The sequence below is a fragment of the Scardinius erythrophthalmus genome (assembly GCF_964197995.2).
Source record: "Scardinius erythrophthalmus genome assembly, chromosome: 1".
Classification (NCBI taxonomy): domain Eukaryota; kingdom Metazoa; phylum Chordata; class Actinopteri; order Cypriniformes; family Leuciscidae; genus Scardinius; species Scardinius erythrophthalmus.
In genome coordinates, this window is record NC_138221.1 from 64,295,607 (window position 1) to 64,319,848 (window position 24,242).

The 24,242-nt window shown below is 35.4% G+C and overlaps 1 protein-coding gene across 1 annotated transcript; it reads left to right on the forward strand.

The window, feature by feature from the left end:
• The first annotated feature begins 19,062 nt into the window (after positions 1 to 19,062).
• On the forward strand, positions 19,063 to 21,701 carry LOC308686900 (adenine phosphoribosyltransferase-like). The gene is made up of 5 exons (XM_081358986.1): positions 19,063 to 19,203; positions 19,384 to 19,477; positions 19,729 to 19,875; positions 20,386 to 20,481; positions 20,783 to 21,701. Exons 1-5 carry the CDS (start codon positions 19,081 to 19,083, stop codon positions 20,923 to 20,925), a joined length of 603 nt encoding a protein of 200 aa, XP_081215112.1. The 5' UTR covers positions 19,063 to 19,080; the 3' UTR covers positions 20,926 to 21,701.
• Positions 21,702 to 24,242: the final 2,541 nt, after the last annotated feature.

Consider the following 24,242-nt stretch of genomic DNA (forward strand, 5'->3'; position numbering starts at 1 on the left):
GGTATATAACACCCAACAACAGTTATACTGAGGCCCTTAACAATGTCAATATTTACTGCCAGAAATTCCAATTGTTTGCAGATTGATTCAGACAAAACTATCCTGACATGAAATTTTCTTCCACCTTTCTTTGGTCTATCAGCTCGATAAACATTGTATTCATCCATGTTAATATCTTTATCCTTAACTGATTTTGTCAGCCAAGTTTCAGATATTACAACAATGTCCGCATCTGTTGATTTAACCCATATTCTTATCATATCCATTTTGGATATCATGCTGCGGACATTGAGATGAACAATACTTAGACCAGACAAGGAATTACAATCAGATGGCATCTGAATACATTGCAACTCAGGGCCAGGATTAGGTTGCACGTTGCCAGATATAAGTAAAAGTAAAACAATCAACAATCTTCGTGTAGCAGCATTACATGACGATTCCTTAGACAGTTCATATGTAAAATCCGAACGAGATCTCTCATTGAATGTAAAATATTCATTCAAAGCCAAAAGGCTTTGAAGACGAGGTAAGACTCTGGGTAGCATACATGCTATATTTATGTCCTGATCCAGCCGTTTAGGTGTTTGCACAGGTTGTACAACATCCACAGAGCAAGTGCATCCAAAAGCAAAGTTCAGCGGGCAATCCACATTGTTAGATGTACTCACCCCGGAACGATCGCTTACTCGTAAATCCCACACAGACAAGGCGCATAGTAAAGTCCCGAAAAGCGCCATTGACTTAGTCCAGAAAATGCGTATCTGTGTATATGAGTGCACTGCAGGCCGCAGACAATGGAGTGCAAAATGGGAAAAAAGGCACTGTATTGAGTTTGGTCCAAGGAAAAGGCCAGGCAGGGAGATAGACGCAAGAGGTCTTTTGAGACCCAGAACCCAAACAGATTGCAGGGATATGTTCAGAGAATCAAAGCAGTATCCCAATTAAATAATCCAGAAAGGAGAAATCCACATACAAATCATAAAAAAGCAGTTTGCAAAGCACTATATAAATGCTTTACTTTAAAGTAAAAAAAAAAAAAAAAAAAAAAAAAAAAACACTTAACACTGACACTAACATGCTGCCATCTTGGATTAGGGCGGGGAATGAATAAAAAGAATCAGCATTGCTCAGAGTGTTAGATCGATCTCCTCTGGGAGGTCCTAACAGGTTTCTATTGTTTGTAGCCCATAGGCTATGTCTCCATGAATAAAGTTCTGTTTCAAAAACAGAACTTTGGGTTAAGATTGTTGAAGGGCGACATGCTAACGTCGCTGCTGAAGGACTGCTACACTACACACCTTCAATAAATTCTTCTCCCCACAAAACTCTGGTCAAGCTTACTTATTTTATGTATTGGAGAAATCTAATACATTGTCGAGCCACCCAAACCACTGCTCGGCCAAATACACCAAAATCTAACAGAAGTGTACTAGCGGAAACACTTTCCTAAAATTAATTTTCTCAGAAACGGAGACAACGATTTTAGAAACCGATTCGCTAGTCGGATTTTGCATGATATGAGAGAATACTCACCCTCAAACTTGTCGATGTAGCTTGAAATATATAATTTAAAGCCCTTCTCTTTCTTACTCTTAGATGTGACAGCTAACTAACTGCCTCACAATATTGTTAACCGCTGGAAGTTCTTGTAAACAGCGAGTGTAATTTGCCATTATCTCCACCTAATGCAAAAACGGCTTCCGACGCAGCACCGGATGTAACTGGGTGGACTGAGACGAAACGCAGAAGTGATCGTGGATAGAGCCTATTTGATTGCCATGATTGGAATGTTTTTCAGACACTGGTTCACCTGGAGTGCGTTCCCAAGAGCGTCATTGACGCAGTGTGAGTTCCCTCTCGAAAGGGAACCAGTTCCACAAGTTTAGGGACAAACATAAAATTGTCTTTGGTTTGACAAGACAAGCTTTCAGCACTCAGATGCTCTAACCCACTAAGCAAAATGATGTCCAAAAGACGTCTTTTCAACGTCTTTGTCACAAAAATCGGACGTTGAAAAGACGTCCACTGAGGGTCTAGAATGAAAGTTTTTATGACGTCTTTTTTTGACGTGTTCTGCACGTCCGATATAGACGTTCATCGAACCTTCGTACAAGGTTAAAACTAGTTAAGATGTGGCCATTGTGGACATATTTCAACATCATTTATTGTCTTATTTAGACATAATTACTTTGACTATTGCTGTCAGATGATCTCAGTGAGAATTAATAGAGGTTTAGATGTTGATATTTGTTTAATTTGAAGTGTCACCATTGTGGTGGTCAATGTTTGCTTTAGTTGGGCTCTTGGTCCCCGTTCCTTTTACTTTAACTTTTATTTGCCTGCTGTAACAGTGTGTTTGTAAAACACAAATGTTGTGGCAGAGAAAGCTAATAATAAGTAAGATCAGCTGTTTTCAGCTTATGGTTGATGATGAAATCATCACAAAAAAAGCATCAAATGTTGTCAGATGTTTTGGCATTCATAACCACCAACCTTGTGGAACTGCAACATTGGTGCCTAAAGCATTAAAATGATCACTTATTTGAAAGTATATAAAGCATGTGCACATGATGTTTTGAGCAAATGTATCATACAGTCGCACACAGACATCAAGATTTTGCACATGAATCACAACAATGGTGACAATTAAAAAAAAAGCTTCATGCTGCAATGCATGATGGGTAGCTTTCATAGTACAAAACTCATCCTTGATTCTCAAGCTTTTTTGTTTTGATTGTCACCGTTGTTGTGAATCATATCCAAAATCTTGATGTCTGTGTGTGACTATATGATACATTTGCTCAAAACATCATGTGCACATGCTTTATATACCTTCAAATAAGTGATCATTTTAATGCTTTTCGCACCAATGTTGCATTTCCACGACGTTGGTGGTTATGAATGCCAAAACATCTGACAACACTATATGCTTTTTTTGTGGTGATTTCATTATCAACCATAAGCTGAAACCAGCTGATCTTACTTATTATTAGCTTTCTCTGCCATAACATTTGTGTTTTACAAACACACAATTAAAGCAGTCAAATAAAAGTTAAAGTAAAAGGAACGGGGACCAAGAGCCCAACTAAAGCAAACATTGATCACCACAATGGTGACACTTCAAATTAAACAAATATCAACATCTAAACCTCTGTTAATTCTCACTGAGATCATCTGACAGCAATAGTCAAAGTAATTATGTCTAAATAAGACAATAAATGATGTTGAACTATGTCCACAATGGCCACATCTGAACTAGTTTTAACCTTGTACGAAGGTTCGATGAACGTCTATATCGGACGTGCAGAACACGTCAAAATAAGACGTCATAAAAACTTTCATTCTAGACCCTCAGTGGACGTCTTTTCAACGTCCGATTTTTGTGACAAAGACGTTGAAAAGACGTCTTTTGGACATCATTTTGCTTAGTGGGAATGATCCAGATGGCAAGAAATAAAATGTATTGCTGAGTATTGCATATATTTCCTGGCCATAATATATCTATACAGACCTCAAAAATTATTTTCAAGAAATACGAGAAACCTGCCAGCCTGACCTCATCAATTAGGTAAGTTTCACCATTTATATACAGCGGAAATTTAATTGTCTTATCTACTCAGTGTGCACTTAAATTCGATCAGTGTGATCAACTTAATGTTCTTGTCTTTGAAATGTAACGTTTATAAAAATATTGTGATGGTGGACTGAGTAGGCACTTCTATTGGTGAAACACAGTTTGATTTTTTTTTTATTTTTGTTTAATATTGTTTTATGTTTTCAATATTTAACCTAAATGAAATAAGTGATAGCCTATATCTGAAACAATTTAATTGATTAACCCTCTGATGCATTAATTAGGCTATAAAATAATAAAGTAACATTTTTTATTATTCACGTCAAAACAATATAGATTCAATTATTTTCCCTAAATGAATGATGCGTTAAAAAAATAGCCTAATAATAATTAATACAACAAAAGTGGTGTCGAAGTTACACTGCCCTTTTATTGCACTATATGATTTGAATTAGCCTACTAATCGAAAGTCGAGTTTAAAAGTGACAATTCACGCAGAAAGGACAGAAATGACCGTGAGGACCGTTATACATGATTTTGATGAGTATATTTTTACAGTGCGGTGGTTTGAACTTTACACAAAGAACTGTTAAACAGTCATTTAAAGCTATGACACTATAATGTAAATCATGCATAATTTTTTCTGTCTTTTTAATTACAAAACTGTTTTTTGTCCTACGCAGGACACTACGCCAACCCTGTATCACATGAAATACGTTCTGAGGAAACTATTTTGCAAATCGCAATTACGTTACATGCCAACATATAAGCACCCAGTCAACACTATGATCTCACAGTGATGTCACCATGTGGTCACAACGTCTGCAATCTGAGTTCACAGTGTTCTAAAAGTGTAACCGCACAGCGCTCTCACTGTGTGCTCAAACTATGACCACAATATGAGCTCATCCCAGCTAGAAATTTTATTGTTCTATGAATGTTTTGAGAGCATTATGTTATGTTCTTGTAATATTTTCTGTAGTTAATTTTATTTTTGTAACCAGAATGTTCTCCTAAAAGGTAGGATAACACTCTCTATAAACATTTCAAACATGTTTAGTGATGAACATTATCCCCCCTAACATTCTTAGACAGTTATAGCGGGAAGTTTCGATGTTTAGAAATTATGTTTAAGAGGTTTACATGTTGAAGTTTGTTTAAAGAGTTTGGTCACCATTGTAGAGGTCAGTGTTTGCTGTAGTTGGGCTCTTTGGTCTTGACTAGGGCTGGGCGCTTTAAATCGCGATATTGTTATGTGCATCTCGTCAGTAAAGCCGGTTCCTTGATTAGTAGTAAATCGCCATCACCTGCTTTCAGATGGAGCGGCATTGACTACAAAGAGCCGTAGTTAACTGACAAGCTGAGCCATATCGCACTAATATCGTGGACGTATCGCCAGCGATAATTAATGCGATATGGCTCAGCTTGTCAGTTAACTACGGCTCTTTGTACACAGCAAGAACTCCAGTGTTAAATTAACACTCCTGGGAGTGTATGAGTCCACACTCAAGTGTGTTGAAGTTAATGAGATATAATTAAGTGATTAATTTTGTGATGATTGAACATTATTGAAGTCACCTGATGTTAACAAGCAGAATCACTGAAGGAGAAAATCACAAATTGTAAGTTACCGTTATGACGATCAATGGTTGCTTTAGTTGGGCTCTAGGCCCATATATTATTAACTTTAGATTTTGTTTGGCTGTTGTTTCTGAATTATAATCACCAGTTGAACAAAGAATAAAGTGATCTGATGATGTTGATTATGTTATGACAATCATCATTTGAACTTGATCACTGAACTCATTAAAATCCTTTTTTCTGACTTCGATTTATGTTGTTGGTTAGTGAATCTGCATAAATGCCCAGAATTTTTTTATATAATATAAAGGATTTCTTAAAAGTTGTTAAAAAAAATTCATTCTTTTTGGCACACACAGATGTCAAGATTCAGTCTATGCATCTCAACAATGGTGAGGAGCAGAATATTCAATTAGGAAAAGTAAATTACATAGACAATTCAGATCATAATTTATTCATACCGCAATGCATGATGGGAGCCATTCATGAGTTGTGATTGGTGGCAGCCACTGCAAAATGCTTTATTATTGTCACCATTGTTGAGATTCACAGGCTGATTATTGATGTCTGTGTTTTAAATGAATTTATCTGAATGTCTATTGATCAGAAAAATGTTTATTAAATACTTTGAATTATAAGTAAAGTATTGATATCATAGGCTGAAGAATCACTAAACTGCTGCTAAGTTAAACCAAACTATTTCAATAAGTTTCCTTTTTCAGATCACAGCATGATTATGTCAAAACATAACCAACACTATAACATAGCATTTTACTTTGTTCATGTAACTGTTATAAATCAATAACAGCAGACAAACAACAGTAAATATTAAAGTAAACATATAATGGTCTAGAGCCCAACTAAAGCAAACACCCATCACCTTAATGGTAACTTACAATTTGTGATTTTCTTCTTCAGTGATTCTGCTTGTTAACATCAGGTGTCTTCAATAATGCTCAATCATCACTAAATTAATCACTTAATTATCTCCTCAGCCCGAAATGCCGCTTCATCTGAAAGCAGGTGATGGTGATTTACTACTAATCAAGGAACCGGCTTTACTGACGAGATGCCATAACAATATCGCAATTTAAATCGCCCAGCCCTAGTGTCCATAATATGAGCACACAGTGAGTGCACAGTGCGGTTACACTTTTAGCTCACTGTGAACTCACATTGTGGTCATATGGAGAGATCACTGTGAGATAAACATGTTGGGTGGGCAGTGCTATTACGTTGGTCCTTAACCTAATATAAGCAGTGCTATTACGTTGGTCCTTAACCTAATATAGCCAATCTATTGCAGTGCTATATTACGTTTGTCCTGAACATAATAAATCCAAAGCAGGTTTCGTAGCATCTAATGCTGTTCATTTTGATTTAATTATTTACTCCCTTTTTTTCTCATTGGGCTACAAAATATTATCTATGCCAGGGCGAGTCAAATGGCGGCACCCAGATCATTTTTATCTGGCCCTTAAACTTGTTTTTGATGATTAAAACCCCTCGCAATCTGATATCAAAGTCCCCGCAAAGGTTTAGCGCGTTCAGCAGTGATTTTAACAACGCACGCCCAGCTAACACACGACGTCGCAGTTACGTAATTTATTCGTACTTTTTGGTCATTTCATGACTTACCAACTGACAACGTAACTACAACCTCGTATGCTCGGAATTTCATTACCATCATATTACCAAACCACAACGTCGTCAGTACGTCCTCCTAACGTTATAAGATAACCAACTACGTTCCAGATACGTACTCTATTCGTAATATCTTGGTAATTTCATGACTTACTGGCAACGGAACTGCAACGTAACAGGACCGTAATTTCATTACCATCATATTACCAACCCACAACGTCGTCAGTACGTCCTCCTAAGGTTATAAGATAACCAACTACGTTCCAGATACGTACTCTATTCGTAATAACTTGGTAATTTCATGACTTACTGGCAACGGAACTGCAACGTCACGGCCCGTAATTTCATTACCATCTTATCAGACTGCATTTCTATGAAATATTTTATTTGTTTCAATTGTTTGTTTAGTATTCCGTACTGTACGTTTGAAATACGTTCATTTTATTCAAGTAAGGTTATAATTTTAGATATGTTTGTAAATGTTGCGTGGCTTTGACTTTTTAATGTGCGTGCGCGTGAACCTTCGAGTCGCCCTCAAACACTGGAGCGGAGATGAGTTGCCATGGAAACGGCGCGTCACCGACCGCCCCACTGACTGCAACTGACAAAGCGACAGAACTCCGTCTCTCGCTGTTGTTTTCACTGCTTTCAGCTGAGTTTAGTCTCTAAAATCACACAAATAATACACACAACTGTTCTTGACACTTCTCGTACTTGTAATTGACACGCTTCTGTTGAATATTTGCTTTATAGAAATGGTTTAGTGTCTTAGGAAAAAGTCCGTTAGCATCTCAACCGTTTTCAGAAGAGATAACGTTATGCTAACTTCATAGCTTGAGCTTTTGATATGAAAGTTTAGGATTTTAATCACATCTTATGGTTAGATGAGAGGTTTTGATAGTTTTGTAAAAAATAAGTTAGTTTGGAAGTGAGCTAATTTATTTAACATAAACGTATTTAACATAAACGTACTCGATGACGTCACTTAACGTTACATGGAGTATGAAAATTGGCTGAAACTAGCTCAATGGTAAACACAAATTGATAAAACTAGTTCTGTGATTTCAGCATCAACAAAATAATCCTTCAACAACAGAGGGAAGCTCCACGACTTCAATATTTCTGAAGAAAGCTGCTGCCAGAGAAGTTGGAAACAGGTGAAGTGAGGAAGCTCATTAAATAACTTCATTATCCATTTTCTCACAATAGTTTGTCACCTACTGTACATCACCATGCATCTGTTATTTTAAATTCTCATATTTACATTTACATTTATTTGTTTAATTTATTTTAAGAAAGTTTTGACATCCAAACTTAAGTGACACTGTATGAGCAATATGAATAAGTGAATAAGTAAAACTAAAAACATAGATGAAACATTTAAGATTATTATCAGTGTTGAAAACAGCAGTGCTGCTTCATATTTTTGTGTTTTTCAGGGTTATTTGATGAATGAAAGAAAAAAAAGCATCATTTATTTGAAACAGAAATCTTTACTCTCTCTTCTGGTCAATTTAATGCATCCTTGCTGAATAAAATATGATTTTATTTTATTTTATTTTTTACTCTATTGAACCCAAACTTTTGAACAGTAGTGTATATGTTGGGTCTATTTAACAATGAATCCTGGAGAGAGAAAAAAGAAAATGGATTAAACTTTTACATTGGTTTACACAAAAAGATTAATCAGCACAACTGTTTTCAACATTGATAATACTCAGAAATGTTTAAGACGTTTGCATTGTAAGAATGTATAGTATTCAAATATTAAAATGCTGACTCGTTAGGCCATGTTTTCTTTTTAAAATCAGATGATTTCCTATTAATTCAATAGAATGTAAGGGAATAACTCTAGAATAACCTTTCTGATAATATTTGGGGCCCAGAAACACTATCCTAATTTGAATCTAGATTAAAGACACATCTCTTTAGCCAAGCATTCAATTAACACATCTCATAATCTTGCACTATATGTGATGAAATACACTGTTAACCCTTGCTGTAAAAAAAATCTGTAATTGCTGTAATTCTGACAATATCATACCATTTTCCATTAAAACAGTAATATACCGTAGAAAATAAAACTAGCCTACAGGAATATACTGTGAATTAACAGTGCTCAAAATCGACACTCAGAGGCTGTTTTCCCAATCACACCATATACCCTCATTCACTATTCCCTACATTAGTTCACTAATATAGTCCACTTGAATGTAAATAAGTGAGTGAATTGAGAAACTGATGAACACTGATAAGCAGAATCACTGAACGGACAGAGAATCAAGAACAGAAAAAAGAGAAACACAGAAACTACCACTGACTTCGAGCAACACAGAGTGTGAAACCAGTTTACAAACCAGTTTACGATTATTTCTTTCATACATGTACAAAAGTTCTTGTTGAGAATTAACACAGATTTAGTTAATAATAAAATTTGTTGTCACCATGATGGAGATTAGTATTTGCTTTAGTTGGTCTCTTGTCCCTGGACGTCTTACCATTCATCTCTCTCTCTGACTGCTGTAATAGTGAGTTTATAAAACACATTTGTTATAGCAAGAAAAAGTCAAAATGAAGATGATTAGTTATTTTTGGCTTTTGTGATGATTTAATATTCATCTTGGACATGTCTGACTTTCAGATCTTTCCTGTATATATTCAATGAATTTATGGGTATTTCATATTTATCTGTGAATCTATAACATGAAATCAATATCTCAGTAATCATGTCTTCTGAACAATATTGTAATCATAGAGTGCATTAAAACATTTTTAACTCCTGCTTGATTCAGACACACACAGACATCAACAATCAGTATATGAATCTCAACAATGGTGACAATCAAAAGTTTCATGTCGCAATGCATGCTGGGTTCCAGGATAGTATAAAACTCCCAGCATGCACTGCTGCATGAATAATAAAAAAATATTGCCACCATTGTTGAGATTCATGTGCTAAATTGTGATATCTCTGTGTTTCTAAAAGACAGCATAGCTCTGTTTTTTTTTTGGTTTATGCATGATGTGTTAAAAAAAAAGTCGTTGTAATGTATTGCTGTGGTTGGTGCTAATGTAACACTTTTGATTGAGGATTAATCTCTGAATGAGTGAGAATGAACTCCTTAGTGAATGAACAGGCTATATGATGATTTTATCACCATAATCAACATAACCACCATCATTCATAAACTGTGTGTGTGCACAAGTGTGATTTACAAAAACACAGCTCAAGCAGCAAAAGAAACACTAATGTTTTAGCATCAGCATCCCAACTAAAGCAAGCACTGATCTCTGTAATGGTAACTTCAAACCAAACATTTTCAATTAAACATCTCAACAACAACTTCTGTAGATGCCTGACAGAAATAAAGTCATAATAATAAGTGTAATAATGTGTAATGTCTGGAAGTCAGTTGTAGTTCTTGTGTTTCTCTATTTTCTGTTCTAACAGCAGGTGTTCATCACTAATGCTCAACAATCACTTACATATTCCCTTAATTATCTCACTGCAACACTGTCTCAATGTTACTTTTTACTCTTTGTAGTGTGGATTTCCCTGTGGGGTTGAAAGGGTTAACCGTGTAAGATAAAAAGACACACCCACAACATGTATTTTAACAGTAATAAACTGTAAGTTATAAAACAGGTTTATACTGGCAACACTGTTGCCAGTAGTTTACTGTAAAAGTTAGTTTTTTGGGTCACCATTGTGCAGAAGAGTAGAGTCTGTGATTCAGTCCAGCAGAAGATCTACAATCATTGATGATATGCTGCATGTTGCTTTATTTAACAGGCGGTGACTGTGTAGTTGCTGGTCCAGTGGAAATCTCTTTAATTTACCAAAACATTTTTGTGGTTTCAAATGAAATAAGTTCACAGTAATACTTTGCTCACTTTATTAATGCATTATACATTTTAGTTAATACTTTTAAATGACAGTTGGTTCATTTAAGACAGTCGGTTTCTGCAAGTGAAATTAGTTAACTCGAGTTTTAGTGCATTTTTACAGTAACATACTGTACAATTAACAGTAAATTACTGGCAACAGTGTTGCCAGTATTTTACTGTAAAAAACCCCGGTAAGGTCTAACAGTGTAGTAAAAAGTGCACATGACCATCTTTTGCCTGAAATAATATGAACAGCAGCAATGCTAATCTTTCTCCTGTTGTCTCCCTGTTTCTATCTCAGGATGCTCAGCATATTTTACTAGAGATTACAGCAGCTCCAGTTCGGATCCAGAGTTCTAAGACTTCTAATGACATCAACACTCTTGAAGACAATGTGTTTAAACAATTTTCAGATGTTAAATTATATTTTAAAGTGTTTAAACTAATTTAAGTTTTTATGTCAGGTGGTACAGCAAAAATATTATGTATTGTAGTTGTACCACCTGACATGGAAAGTGTACCACCAACCTACCCATACTTGAAATTAGCAGTTTTTAATCAGTATTTTATCAGAGCTCTACAAACTTTTTCACTCTGCCAAAGAGATCAGTTAGGCTCCTCTGGATGATGCATTATCATGTTTACTGTTATTACCATGTAAATTCATAATAACATTTAAGAATATACAAATGGCGGACAAAAGTTTCTCAATTATCTCAACAGCTTTAAAACTACTGATATTTATAAAAAAACAATTATATGAAAGGCTTCAAACCTAAAATGATGGAATAGTTTTTATTTTGTTATTAAGACACCATTTTAAATTGTTTTCTTAATCTGTTTATTTGTTCGGACAGTTGCACCACCACCTGACATTTTAGGAGTTTAATGCTGCCTTCAGGAATACTCATAAATAGGCCTAGTTTCCTAGTTCAAAAAAAAGGACATTGTAATTATGACTTCAGAAGAAGAAAAGCAAAATATGTATTATTAAATGTACAAAAAAATTATTTCAAACTAAGGTTTTATAGAATATAGTGATACATGTCATGAAGTTATCAAATTATTTTAAAAGGAAATAATGCACTTGCCACAACATAACTTTGTGACAATGTTTAGAAAAATATGCAAGCGATTTTTAAACAAAACTGTGTGCTTATACAGATTCTATCTTTCAGTGCTAATTGCTTTGTGTATTTAAATGTTAAATGGGAAAACACTCAACTGTTCTTTTTTCTTGCATTTTTCTTTTCTTATTCTTGCTTTGTTATTAGGGCCACCAAAATGAAGATGTGTAGGAGTAGTTTGATGTTCAAGCTTTTGGGAAAAAAACTTGTTCATTTAAATGTATAACCTGTTTGCAAACTGTTTTTGCTGTTTGTGCTTTGTTCTATAGTAAATGAACTGAATTAACCAAATTTTGAGTCTGTATATCGTTCATATACTTCAACCATCAACCATACTATCATAACTAAACGCTTTCTAAGCAGTATTTCCTACTAAAGCAAGGTCCCATAGAGAGCTGCAGTGATGGCGTATTTGTAGGCTAACCCAGAATTTAACTGGTTTTCTTGACAAAAACACAATTTCTCATTTGGCTTTATGGATTATTGCAGAAAATAAGCTCTGTGACCAACAAAAGTTTATAATTCTTGCATGCAATAATCCGAAATCCCATTGGGTTTTTGTCGAGGGAACCACTATATTTCTTTTAAAATGCGTCAGTGATGTAAAATACTTAATCAGTTAATTGTAAATACATAATTGTACATATTGATTCATATACATTGAGATCCTATGTGAGAACTGTATAAATGTTTATCAATGAAATTAAAAAGTGAGGCAAAACAATTTGCAAAAGTCCAAATATGATAAAATAGAAACACAACATCTAAATGTATTAAACAAAAAGAAGCAGCTCCAATATATTTAGCAATACCAACACAAAGAGCCTCTGCTATAGTGCGTGACAATATTGTACTCATGTGTTCTTGCTGTAACACTGAATAAAGCTGAAGAACATATTGGATTTGTCAAAAACATCATTCAAAAGCCTTAATCCCAACAGAGGTCAAATGTTTGATACCGTTTTGAACAGTTACAGTGGTTTCAGTTGTAAATCTTTATTTCCTGTAAACAAAGCTCTTGGGGTTTGATCATGGTCACTGGAGACACTGTTCGAAGACTCTCGCACATGCAAATGTGAGTTTCAGGACACACTTCTAGTTTCACTGAGGCTTATTTGATTCAGTGCTTATAAATAATTCAGCTTTGTGAAAAAACTTATGAGCAAGTTATGAACAGAAGTTTTTAATATTGTGGGGTTTCGTCTTTAAGAAAGTTCAGTAAGGTTCAATACACATCCTTCAATGTCTTTAGGGAAATGAAAATATATGATGATAATAATAATAACTTGTCACATTTATATAGCTCTTTTCAGCACTCAAAGTGCTTTACATAGAAGTGGAGAATCTCCTCGACCTCCACCAATGTACAGCACCTCCTGGATGATGCGACGGCAGCCATATTGTGCCAGAACGCCCAACACACACCAGCTTATTGGTGGAGAGGAGACAGTGATGAAGCCAATCAGCATATGGGGATGATTAGGAGGCCATGATGATGGACAGAGGCCAAGGGGCAAATCCTACTCTTTTCCGAAGGGATTTTTAATGACCACAGAGAGTCAGGACCTCAGTTTAACGTCTCATCCGAAGGATGGTGCTCTTTGACAGTATAGTGTCCCCGTCACTACACTGGGGCATTAGGACCCACTCAGACCACAGGGTGAGCACCCCCTGCTGGCCTCACTAACACCTCTTCCAGCAGAAACCTGTTTTTTCCTCAGGAGTCTCCCATCCAGGCACTAACCAGGCTCAGCCCTGCTTAGCTTCAGTGGGCGATCAGGGTGATATGGCTGCTAGATTAATATGATTATGCTGTAAGTATGTGATAATTTCACTATTATCTCAGTAAAACTGATGGCACTGAAGTTCATCAGATGGTGCAGAAGTTTCTGAGTTTGCAGTGAGCCGTGAAGATGTTCTTCCACACACACACACACACACACACACACACACACACACACACACACACACACACACACACACACACACACACACACACACACACACACACACACACACACACACAGGATGCAGCTGCTGGTCCACACATACAAATTTATCTATGCAAATGATGAGCTTTTTCTGTGCTCTCTCTTACATATACATCATTTCTGTATAAATATATTTCTAAATTGAAGGGAATATTCTAAATTTGGCGAATCTCGCAAAAGATTTTCATCCCAAAATCAAAGTGAAAAATAAGAAATAATAACATTTTGATAATAATATTGTGAATTATTATTACAATTTTAAATGACTGTTTTCTAATGAAAAATGTTTTAAAATGTCATTTATTCCTGTGATGTTAAAGCTCAATTTTCAGCATCATTACTCCAGTCTTCACTGTCACATGATCCTTCAGAAATCATTATAATGTGACGATTTGCTGCTAAAGAAACTTTTCTGATTATTAAAACAGTTCTGCTGCTTCATATTTTTGTGGAAACTGTGTACATTTTTTCAGGGTTCTTTGATAAATTGAAAGTTCCAAATAAAAGCATTTATTTGAAATATAAATCTTTTGTAACATTATAAATGTCTTTGCTGTCAGTTTTGATACATATATTTTATTTCGAGCTCTGTAGTTTTCTTTTGGCCAGTAGACTCTCTGTTCTGCGATTCATTTAAAAACAGGTGATTCCCCAAAGGCTGGAGATTTAGCCTTTGAATCAATCTTCCTCAGGAACTAGACTCGCGTACGGCCGTTATCGGATGACAGTGATCATAGTTTATAAAGTTATAAATATGGATATTTTCTTTTAAAAACACATTGCTTCACTTCAGAAGGACTTTATTAACCCCCAGGAGCCAGGTGGATTACTTTTATGATGGATGGATGCACTTTCTTGGGCTTAAAAATGTTGAGCCCCATTCACTCCCATTATAAAAGTTGGAAGAGCCAGGATATTTTGTTTATATAACTCTGATTGTGTTTGGCTGAGAGAGGAAAGTCATATAGACTGCTTGAGTGTGAGTAAGTTATGGGATCATTTTAATTTTTGGGTGAACTATTCCTTTAAGAAAAAGTTAAGAAAGTTATTTAAGATAATGTTCTGACTGTATTTGGCAAGTCTTGCTGGAAAAAAAAAATAAACTAAGAAACCTCAGCCCATGTCACATATTACAAGTTGTGGTGTAGGTGAGCCAGTAAGACAAAGAAGATAAATGCAATATAATTTATTAACAATTAAACTAACTCAAAATACAGGAATAAACAGAGGATAAAACATAACCACACTAAGCACAAACGTTAACGAGAACTGAAACACAGGCATATAAATACTAAGAGCAAACAAAGCTAGTTGGATAAACACAGGTGAAGCAAACAAGGGAACTACTGAGTAACCATAGTAACAAACAAGAGGGTAATGAGTAACCTAGGAGACAAATGAGAACAAAGGCAAACGGGAACTAAGCAGACAGAGAGAATGAAATCTGACATTGCATTACCATGGAAACAGTCATTTTAATCCATTTAGCGCATCTCCCTAGTGGGTGGTGTCATGTTTCATATTACAGCATTTATTTCAAATATTTTATTAAAAAAAGCACATACTGTTGGAAAGGTCTGAGCTCAATGTTCCATATTTGGTGACTGTTCTGATATAGAAGTGATATTATGACAGAAATGTATTAATTTGTTACAGAAGAACGCATCAGTGGAATATTAGTGCCACCTGGTGACTATTTTAGGTACAGCGCCTAAACAAAATCTCACAGGAACTTCAATTTTTGAGATATCATCAATTTTCGAACACAACATATGGCTTTGATTTTATAGCAATTTTAGAGTAACGTACATTTGTTTTACAGTAAGCTTATCTAACTTTATTACACTTTCATTTTTCGAAGAGCTTCTAATAAACGTAGTGTCCAAACGGGAGCGGCCGTTATGGGGTTAATCTGAAGCTATATACATTAAAGTGGTGTTGAATGGTATGTCAATAATAAAGTTGTTCTAAAGTTTGAAACTTTGAAAGAGAGACAATGATTGTTTTATAGGCCTTTAATTTCAGCAGTAAAACCATGAATTGAGCAGAGATTTATTTAGTCACAGCTGCTCGTACATCGAGCGTAATGATTTTGGAATCATTTAATCTGCTAAATTGTTGCTTTTGTTTTATAGTCCGGGATTAAGCTACTTGATATTGCTGGTCTATAGGATCAATATACCAAAACCAAATCTGAATCTTAACGAGTGAAATCAATAGGAAGACACCAGATCAGGTTTTTTGCTGAGCTTCATGTATTAATTGAATAAATGTATTTGTCAAACTTTATATATCATTCATGGATTAAATTAAAGCATTTATCATACTATGACAGAATGACTTTCTTCTGTGAAAAATATTTTGAATCCATATTTCATGTTTATGTATTTATTGTGTCCCATATGTGGTATACATATTATTCCTTATACTCTTATTCTGTAAGAAACACTGTTAACTTCTGATGTCCAGGGTCTGGATTTACAAAAGTCTTCTTATGCCAATATGAAACCATGGTTATTTTGTTCATCTTTTAACACATGATATTGTTCCCTAAAGAATCATATTAGCTTGTACAAAAATGACCCCTTTAAGAGGAAAAAAAACTGCTTTCAGGAACAGTGATCGGTTGCAATTGAAGACTGTACAACAAAAACTAAATCAGCTGTTAAAGGTGGCCCGGAGGCGACAAAAAAAATATTATAGAGGAAAGTTTTGCTGCATCAAACTCTAACAGACTGTGGGATTCAGTGAAAGCTATTACCAACATGAGAACTAGCAGGAGACCTTTTATTCTTATGGACGAACATCATAAAGCGAATGAACTAAATGAATTTTACTGCAGGTTTGAAACAGAGGACCATTCTCAGGAGTTGCTGGGGTCTATACGATGTGATCCTGAGAACAAACCAAATATAGAAAAACATGTGGTATAGTGTCTTTAAACAGGTGTGTGCCAAAAAGTCAACTGGCCCGGATGGCATTTCAGCATTCCAGTTAAAAACTTTTGCAAAGGAACTGACCCCAGCCTGGTGGCCTGTTCTTCAACAATCTGTGGGCACACACACTGTTCCCAGCCTGTGGAAAAAATCTCTTATTACACCTACTCCAAAAAAATCATGTCCAATGGATGATAACGACTATAGACCAATAGCGTTTACATCTGTTGTAATGAAATGTTTGGAAAAAATCTTAGTTCCCCTGCTTAGAGCCGATACTGATCCCCTGCAGGATCCTTTACAGTTCGCGTACAGGTACAGGAAAGGTACAGATGATGTGGCTAACAGTATTACGCATTTGATTTTAAAACATCTAGAGGACAGCAAAGCCTATGCACGCTTGCTCTTTGTAGATTTTAGTTCTGCTTTTAACACGGTTCAACCTCACCTTCTGACTCAGAAGATGAGTCAGTTGAATGTTAACCCTTTTTTGATTAAATGGTACCACTCCTTTTTAACCAGCCGTTCTCAGGTTGTAAGGGTCAATAACACCCTATCAGATTCTAAATGAACACACATAGGTGCTCCCCAGGGTTGTGTGAGTTCGCCTGTTCTTTTTACAATCTATACTAATGACTGCGTGAGTCTACACGCTGGAAATTACATTTTTAAATTTTCAGATGACACATCCATCTTGAGCCTACTGTACAAAGATTCTGATCCATCTCCCTATCACTTTGAGATAAAGAACTTTGAACAGTGGTGCGATGCCAACACATTGATTTTAAATGTTAAAAAAACAGAAGAAATAGTGTTTCTACAGTCCTGTTGTTATCCATGATACTCAAATTAAACCGGTGTGTTCATATAAGTATCTTGGCATCTATATTAATAATACGCTTACATGGCAGGTTCATGTTGACAACTTATATGTACTAAACTCCAACTAAGACTTTACTTCCTGAGGAGACTCAGGCTGTATGGTGTCAGCAAAAAAAAATATGACTGTATTTTATCAGGCTGTTCTGGAGAGCCTAATCAGGTATGGGATCCAAGCCCTGTATGGTAACCTCTCTGTACAGCTAAAAAACAGACTTTCTTACATTATCAAAACTGCCATGAAAATTGTGGAGTGGAAAGACCATCCATCGCTTCAAACACTGTATGAGCAGTCTGTGTATCGAGGGGCACACAGAATACTGACGGATCCCTCCCACATTGCTTATTCTGAGTAAGTGCCTTCGGGCAGAAGATACTGTATAGAGTGCCCAAATGTCGACTTAACCGATTTAAATACTCTCTTGTGCCTGCCTCCATTAGAATCCTGAACGACAAGTTCAAAGACTCGATCGTTTCTGGTTAGCACGGATTAGTTTATTTTATACTGTTTTTTACTTATTAGTTTGTGTGATTTAAAAATGCAGCAGACACACTGTGCCCAAGACAAATTTCCCTAAAGGGGACAATAAAGTATATTGTATTGTATTGTTTTGTATTATTTAATTAAAAATAAATAATAAAAACAATAGTAGGCTATATAAAAGCTCTGTACCTTGTGTTTTACATTGAGGCCTAGATGATTAGATTCAAAGAAGATTAAGTCAAGCAACCCAGGTGTCTGACATTAACCTTTTGCCTGTATGCACCTCCTGAACAGTGTCATTGTCCCAAGTTAAGTAAGAGGACGGTTGTCTCCGCCGAAGTCCATTAATACCTGACAATGGACACCTCGAAGGGCATTAACCCGCTTATACCACGGTCACTTGCCAAATAACACATTTTTAAAACATTAGTTTATATTTTAATTAGTTTTACAATCGAAATCTAAAGTTACAAGTTACAAACAATAACTTGGTTTCCTTGGTTACGCCTGACGGTTTATTTAGGTGTACATTATCACTTTTTAACAGACACCCTGCAGCCAATCAGAATCGAGTATTCACCCAGACCATGGTATAAGCTATGATAATGTGAAGGTATGGGTGATACTGTCAGGCTGATTGGATTATGCATTTGAATGACACTGTTATGCTGATGAGATCAGGAAACGTTAAGCCTAACCCTAACCCTTAATGTACATGCTTTGTTCAGAGTGTCTCCACCTCAATGTAAATCCCTCCCCCTTGAAATGTATATAAACCACAATGTCTACTGCCATTAGTTTAGACTTGAGGACTGCAGCTACGACAGCTCATGTTCTCAAAAAAGAATCCTGCTGAAGAAAGAACCAAGTCTCCTGGTCTCTGCTTTGACAAAGGAAAAGTTTACCAACAACACCTAATAGGCTACATGCCATTACCAGGGTGAGTTTAAAGAAGTCTAGTGGTCTTTCCAGAATGGATGTTTTAGCAGGTCCCCAAAAGAGAGAAAATGGCTGGTACTTGTCTCTTATGGCACCAAACACAAAGGGACCGAAGTTTGCATGGCTTGATCCATCAAGACTCTATTGCAATTCACAGGTAAACAATCCATTGTGTTGCATGCAAAACTTATAGTGTACAATGTACTTTATTGAATTGAAACCTTGCATCTTGAAGTCTGGAAGGTAAAGTAAGCATTGCTAGAATGTAATTTACGACCATGGGCTTTATTGTTTAAAGTCTCTGATCTCTGTTTTCTGTTACTCCTGGCTGATCCAGGCACTTTCAGATTGTGTAAAAGATCTTCTAAAACCATTCAAGAATGAGACCATTGACCTGGTCGCTGGAATAGATGCCATGGGCTTCATCCTCGGTATAAAACTTTCACTTTTGTAGCTGGTGTGCGGTAAGACAGTCTGAACTTGATAGATTATATTTTTAGCTCAGTTCACATGTTCCAGGAAAAGTATATAACTCCTGGGCAAATAGGCTAAATAAAGAGTGGGATATACTCCACTGCCTGACTTAATGAAATGTGTATACTATCTAATCACTAAAGTTTGAGATGAATGAATAACTAAAAAACAGTTTTCTTTTATTTTTTACTTTCTCCTCCAATTTCAGGGTCAGCTGTGGCCATGACTTTAGGAAAAGGATTTTTGGCCATTCGAAAAGCAGGACACTTGAGTGTTGAAACTCACACTCAGGACTACAGCGACTACTCTGGACGAGAGAAATGCATGGAAGTTCGTGCTGATGTGTTAAAGCCAGGTACTAATGTACATAAACTCATATATGTCACTATAATGCCACTCTTAAAAAATAAAGATTCCAAAAGGGGGTTTTCGCATGCAGCAATGCCAAGGAAGAACCATTTTTAGTTCCTCAAAGAACCTTCGGTGAACAGTTCTTAAAAGAGCCATTTTCTTAGTTTGAAGAACATTTTAATAATCTAAAGAACCTGTTTCTACTATAAAGGTTCTTCATGGAACCATCAATGCCAATAAAGACCTTTACTTTCAATACTGGTTGATAATGGAAACAGAAAAATCTAATTAGTTATCTTTTTAAATATAATGTTTGCAGTGTTTTATAAATTATTGATCAGCTCTGCTGTCCTATTTTACTATATAATAATTCCATTGCACTACATAATGACTGCAGATCTGTGTATTCAACCATTTTAGCCATCAATGACATCTAGTTCTATAACAGCAAAATGGGAAATTCCGAGATGTGTTGATGTACTTCAGGTCTGAGATGTGTTATGATGTACTTCAGGTCTACGGGTTCTTATAGTAGACCAGTGGATTGAGACTGGAGGAACTATGAAAGCAGCTATCAAACTGGTGGAGAATCAAGGAGCTACTGTTGTAGGTAAGCATAAAACACCTAATACAAATGTTTTGAGACATGGTGAACATATCCAGTGACCCTCTCAACCCAAAACCGTTATATATTTCTTTGATATTGATTCTCCCCTTTAGGACTACTTTGAAAATAAAGAGTTTTGTGCCATTAGCTGCTGTATGCAAGATACAACACAAAGGATTTGAACAGCTGTTTTCTGTGAGAGGGTGTAATGGCTCCCGCTGTTGAATGAACCGCTATTAGGATCACTTCAGTAGTCTTGATTAACTTGCTAAAATGAGTGCTATTATTTCTCTATTCTTTGTAGGCATTGCTGCTGTGGCCATTGAAAACAGCGAGGGAGGAAAGTGGCTAAAGGAAAACTATAAATATTCCCACTGCATTCCAAATGAGCTGCAATCTCAGATAGACAGTCAATGCTTGGAGTCTTTAAAAAGCTTAAGTGGTTAAATACTTAAATCAGGAAAATATAGACATTCATGTAAAAATGTGAAATACCAAAGGGGAATCAGCCCTTGAATCATTTGGAAAAACATAATATGTGAGGTATTATTCAGAGGTTGTGCATTTGTGTATATGGAGATGTATGGATCAATTGAGGACTGATCTTTCTAATCTTAAATTGATTTGATCCATTACACACTTTCAGTCATATTGGTCATTATAAAAAATCTGACTTCTCTAATTGTTACACAGAATTACCAATAGAGGTCACTATCAGATTGTAACTCAGATTTCTAACTATTACTAACTTGAAAATAGTACAAATCTTTTAAAATTTAATGTAAATGAAACATTAATTATACAGTATTAATACAGGGTTTTTGCAGGTTTTATAAAGATGAATTTAAGAATTTTAAAGTCATTTGTAAAAATGGAAAAATAGATTCTAAAAAACAATAAATTGAAGGAAAACAATGTCAATATGTTCCCTAAATGTAAATGTCAAAGGAGAAACGCAATGAGTAAAAAGCATAAACTCGCTCAATTTTGTTACATTTTTCCAGACTTAATTTGCATTTGTATCTGAAGTACACGAATCTTGATTTAAAGATGTTTAGATATTTGTATTGGAAACAGGACATTGAAGCATGCAACATTGAATTACATGGAAGTACTTTTGTGCCAATAATAATGAACGTAACTTTTCAAGAAACTTATGAAAATATAAATTGAAACTGAATAAAATATCTTTGAAACTGAAAAAAATAAAAAATAATTTCAGGCACATTTTTTGACTTCCTTTTTAATACACTGCATGTTTTGCTAACTAATTATCATATTTCTTTCGCTGATCTGAACTTACAAATGCGCTTCCAGAGTTTTCATTTACGCTTCTGGGGCCTGATGTATAAACGTTGCGTAGCAGCCTACGCACAAAATTGGCATAGAAATATGCGTACGCATTTTTCCACGCACATATCGGGATTTATAAAAAATAAACTTGGCGTAAATAAGTGCTCGTAAGGATGCTCTTGACCGTGCGTACGCACTCTTTTAGAAGAGTATGTGTTTTGGTGACACCAACTGGCCCAAATAGCAATAACTTTTTAAAATGAAAAACTTCTAAATTATCCTATTAATTAAATTCCTATTAATCCCGTTAATCGTTGGAGTTAAATGTCTTTTTGGTCACTTTTAGAATTTAGAATTAAAATTTAACATAATACAGAAAGATAATACAAATATAATTTCACTCACCAAGCCTGTCACTTGAGGCAATATCCATTCCTTCTTAAATGTCCGCACCAGCGAGCGCGTTGGGCCGTTTAGTGAAACTGACGCAGTTTAAATTAATAAAATAATGATTTAAACTATGTTTTACTTCTGATATAAACATTTAGATGAAATATGCCATTCAAATTATGGAGTTAAACACTTAAACATGAAATCATACTGAAAAGTTTCAAAAAAAATTATATTCAATCAATAGAAATATTTGTTGTGGATGCGATGCTTTTGAACACTTTTCCTGTGGCGTGCTGTGTTTTAATGTTTTAACCACAGAGATAATTGCTTATCATGATAATACCAGATTGTCTGAGAAAATAGTTTAGTGCAAATAATGCCCAAGGCCTATCTGTTTCCATTAAAAATATAAATCAATTAAAAATACAATTCGGCAAGTGGAAAAGATTGAGAAAAACTTTCTCTGAAATGTATTTTACACTATTTGATTTATGTAGGCTATTCAAAAACAAGGCAAGGATTCCTTGATTTGTATTAATGTAATGTTTCTTGTACCGTTTATATCATTTGCATATGATTATTCATCCACGTGATCACGTTTAAGTTATCACGTGGATGAATAATCATATGCAAATGATATGTAGATGAGGATCTGCATATAAAAACTAGGCTTTGTAAGCTCCATATATGGTTATTTCGGGTGGAGACGCATGTGCGCACAATCTTCCGCTGACTGGGATTTATAAAGTGAATTCTGCGCAGGTTCTGGCGTACGCCAGTCTGAATATTTTTTTTCAGTTTTATAAATGAGGCCCCTGAAGTTTTCGCTCGCCATTCTGACACATTTCTCTCGTGGGGGTGGGGCTAGTAGCAGTGTGTTCTCATTGGCTAAGTTTTTGATTGACAGTTTCTTCACCTGGAAGTGAAGACGTCAGTGGTGTGTTTATGTGTGGATGTGAGCGACTGTAATCGCAGCTTTCTATTTCATTTTTGTGATATTACGTTTATATCTGTATTTATTTGCTGCTACATTGTTGAGATTATTTCTTATAGAAGGAATATACCCTTTTACAGTTGGTAACATGGTGACGTATTTGTGGCCTGTTAAACCATTTTGGACTTTGGAAATTCTGAACATTGATCTAGAACTTTCATCAATTAAAGGATGTAACAGAAATATAGATATAACCAATGAACATTATAAATATCAGAACAACAAGAATAAAGACAGTATTCAGATTTTTACAGATGGGTCAAAGGACTTACAATCAGATGCAACAGGATCTGCGGTGTACATCCCTAAATATGAGAAAGGAATTAGCAAAGGAACATCTGATAATCTAAATGTTTATGCAGTTGAATTGTGTGCTATAGGTATTGCATTACTAAACAATCCAGAGATAACAACATTTGAGTATGTAGTGATTCTGTATCAGCTCTTAGGAGTATGAAGACTGGAAAAGCTAGTAGTCATCAAGAAGTATTATATGAAGTCTTTTTTATAAATTCAAGAGTAAGTAGACAAGGGGAAAATATTACATATGTGTGGATACCAGCACATGTGGACATACAGGGAAATGAGAAAGATGGATTGGCAAAAGAGGCAACAAAAAAAGAGCATGTTGACATTGAGATTAAATAGTCAAAATCAGAAGGGAAGAGTCTAGTGTGGAAAAAGGTGATGGAATTATGGCAATATCAACGGGATCATGAAAGTAAAGGAAGACATCTATACGATTCATAATAAAGTAGGCATTGTAAGAGAGATGACAAATAGAAGGAAAGAACAAGTTATAATAACAAGACTTAGGATTGGGAATTGTATATTAAATGGAACTCTTTGTATGTCAGGAAAACATCCCACAGGACAATGTGACGAACGCCAAGAGGAGGAAACAGCCAGACACATTTTTATGTCATGTAGAACCTTTACACAAGAAAGGCAAGAGTTGAAACACCATTAGGACAGTATAATGTAAACAATATATTAGAATGTGGAAAAAGTGAAAAAGGAAATAAATATTGTTTTTATTTTTTTAAAGAGGACTGGACTGGAAAGACAAGTATAAGTATGAGGT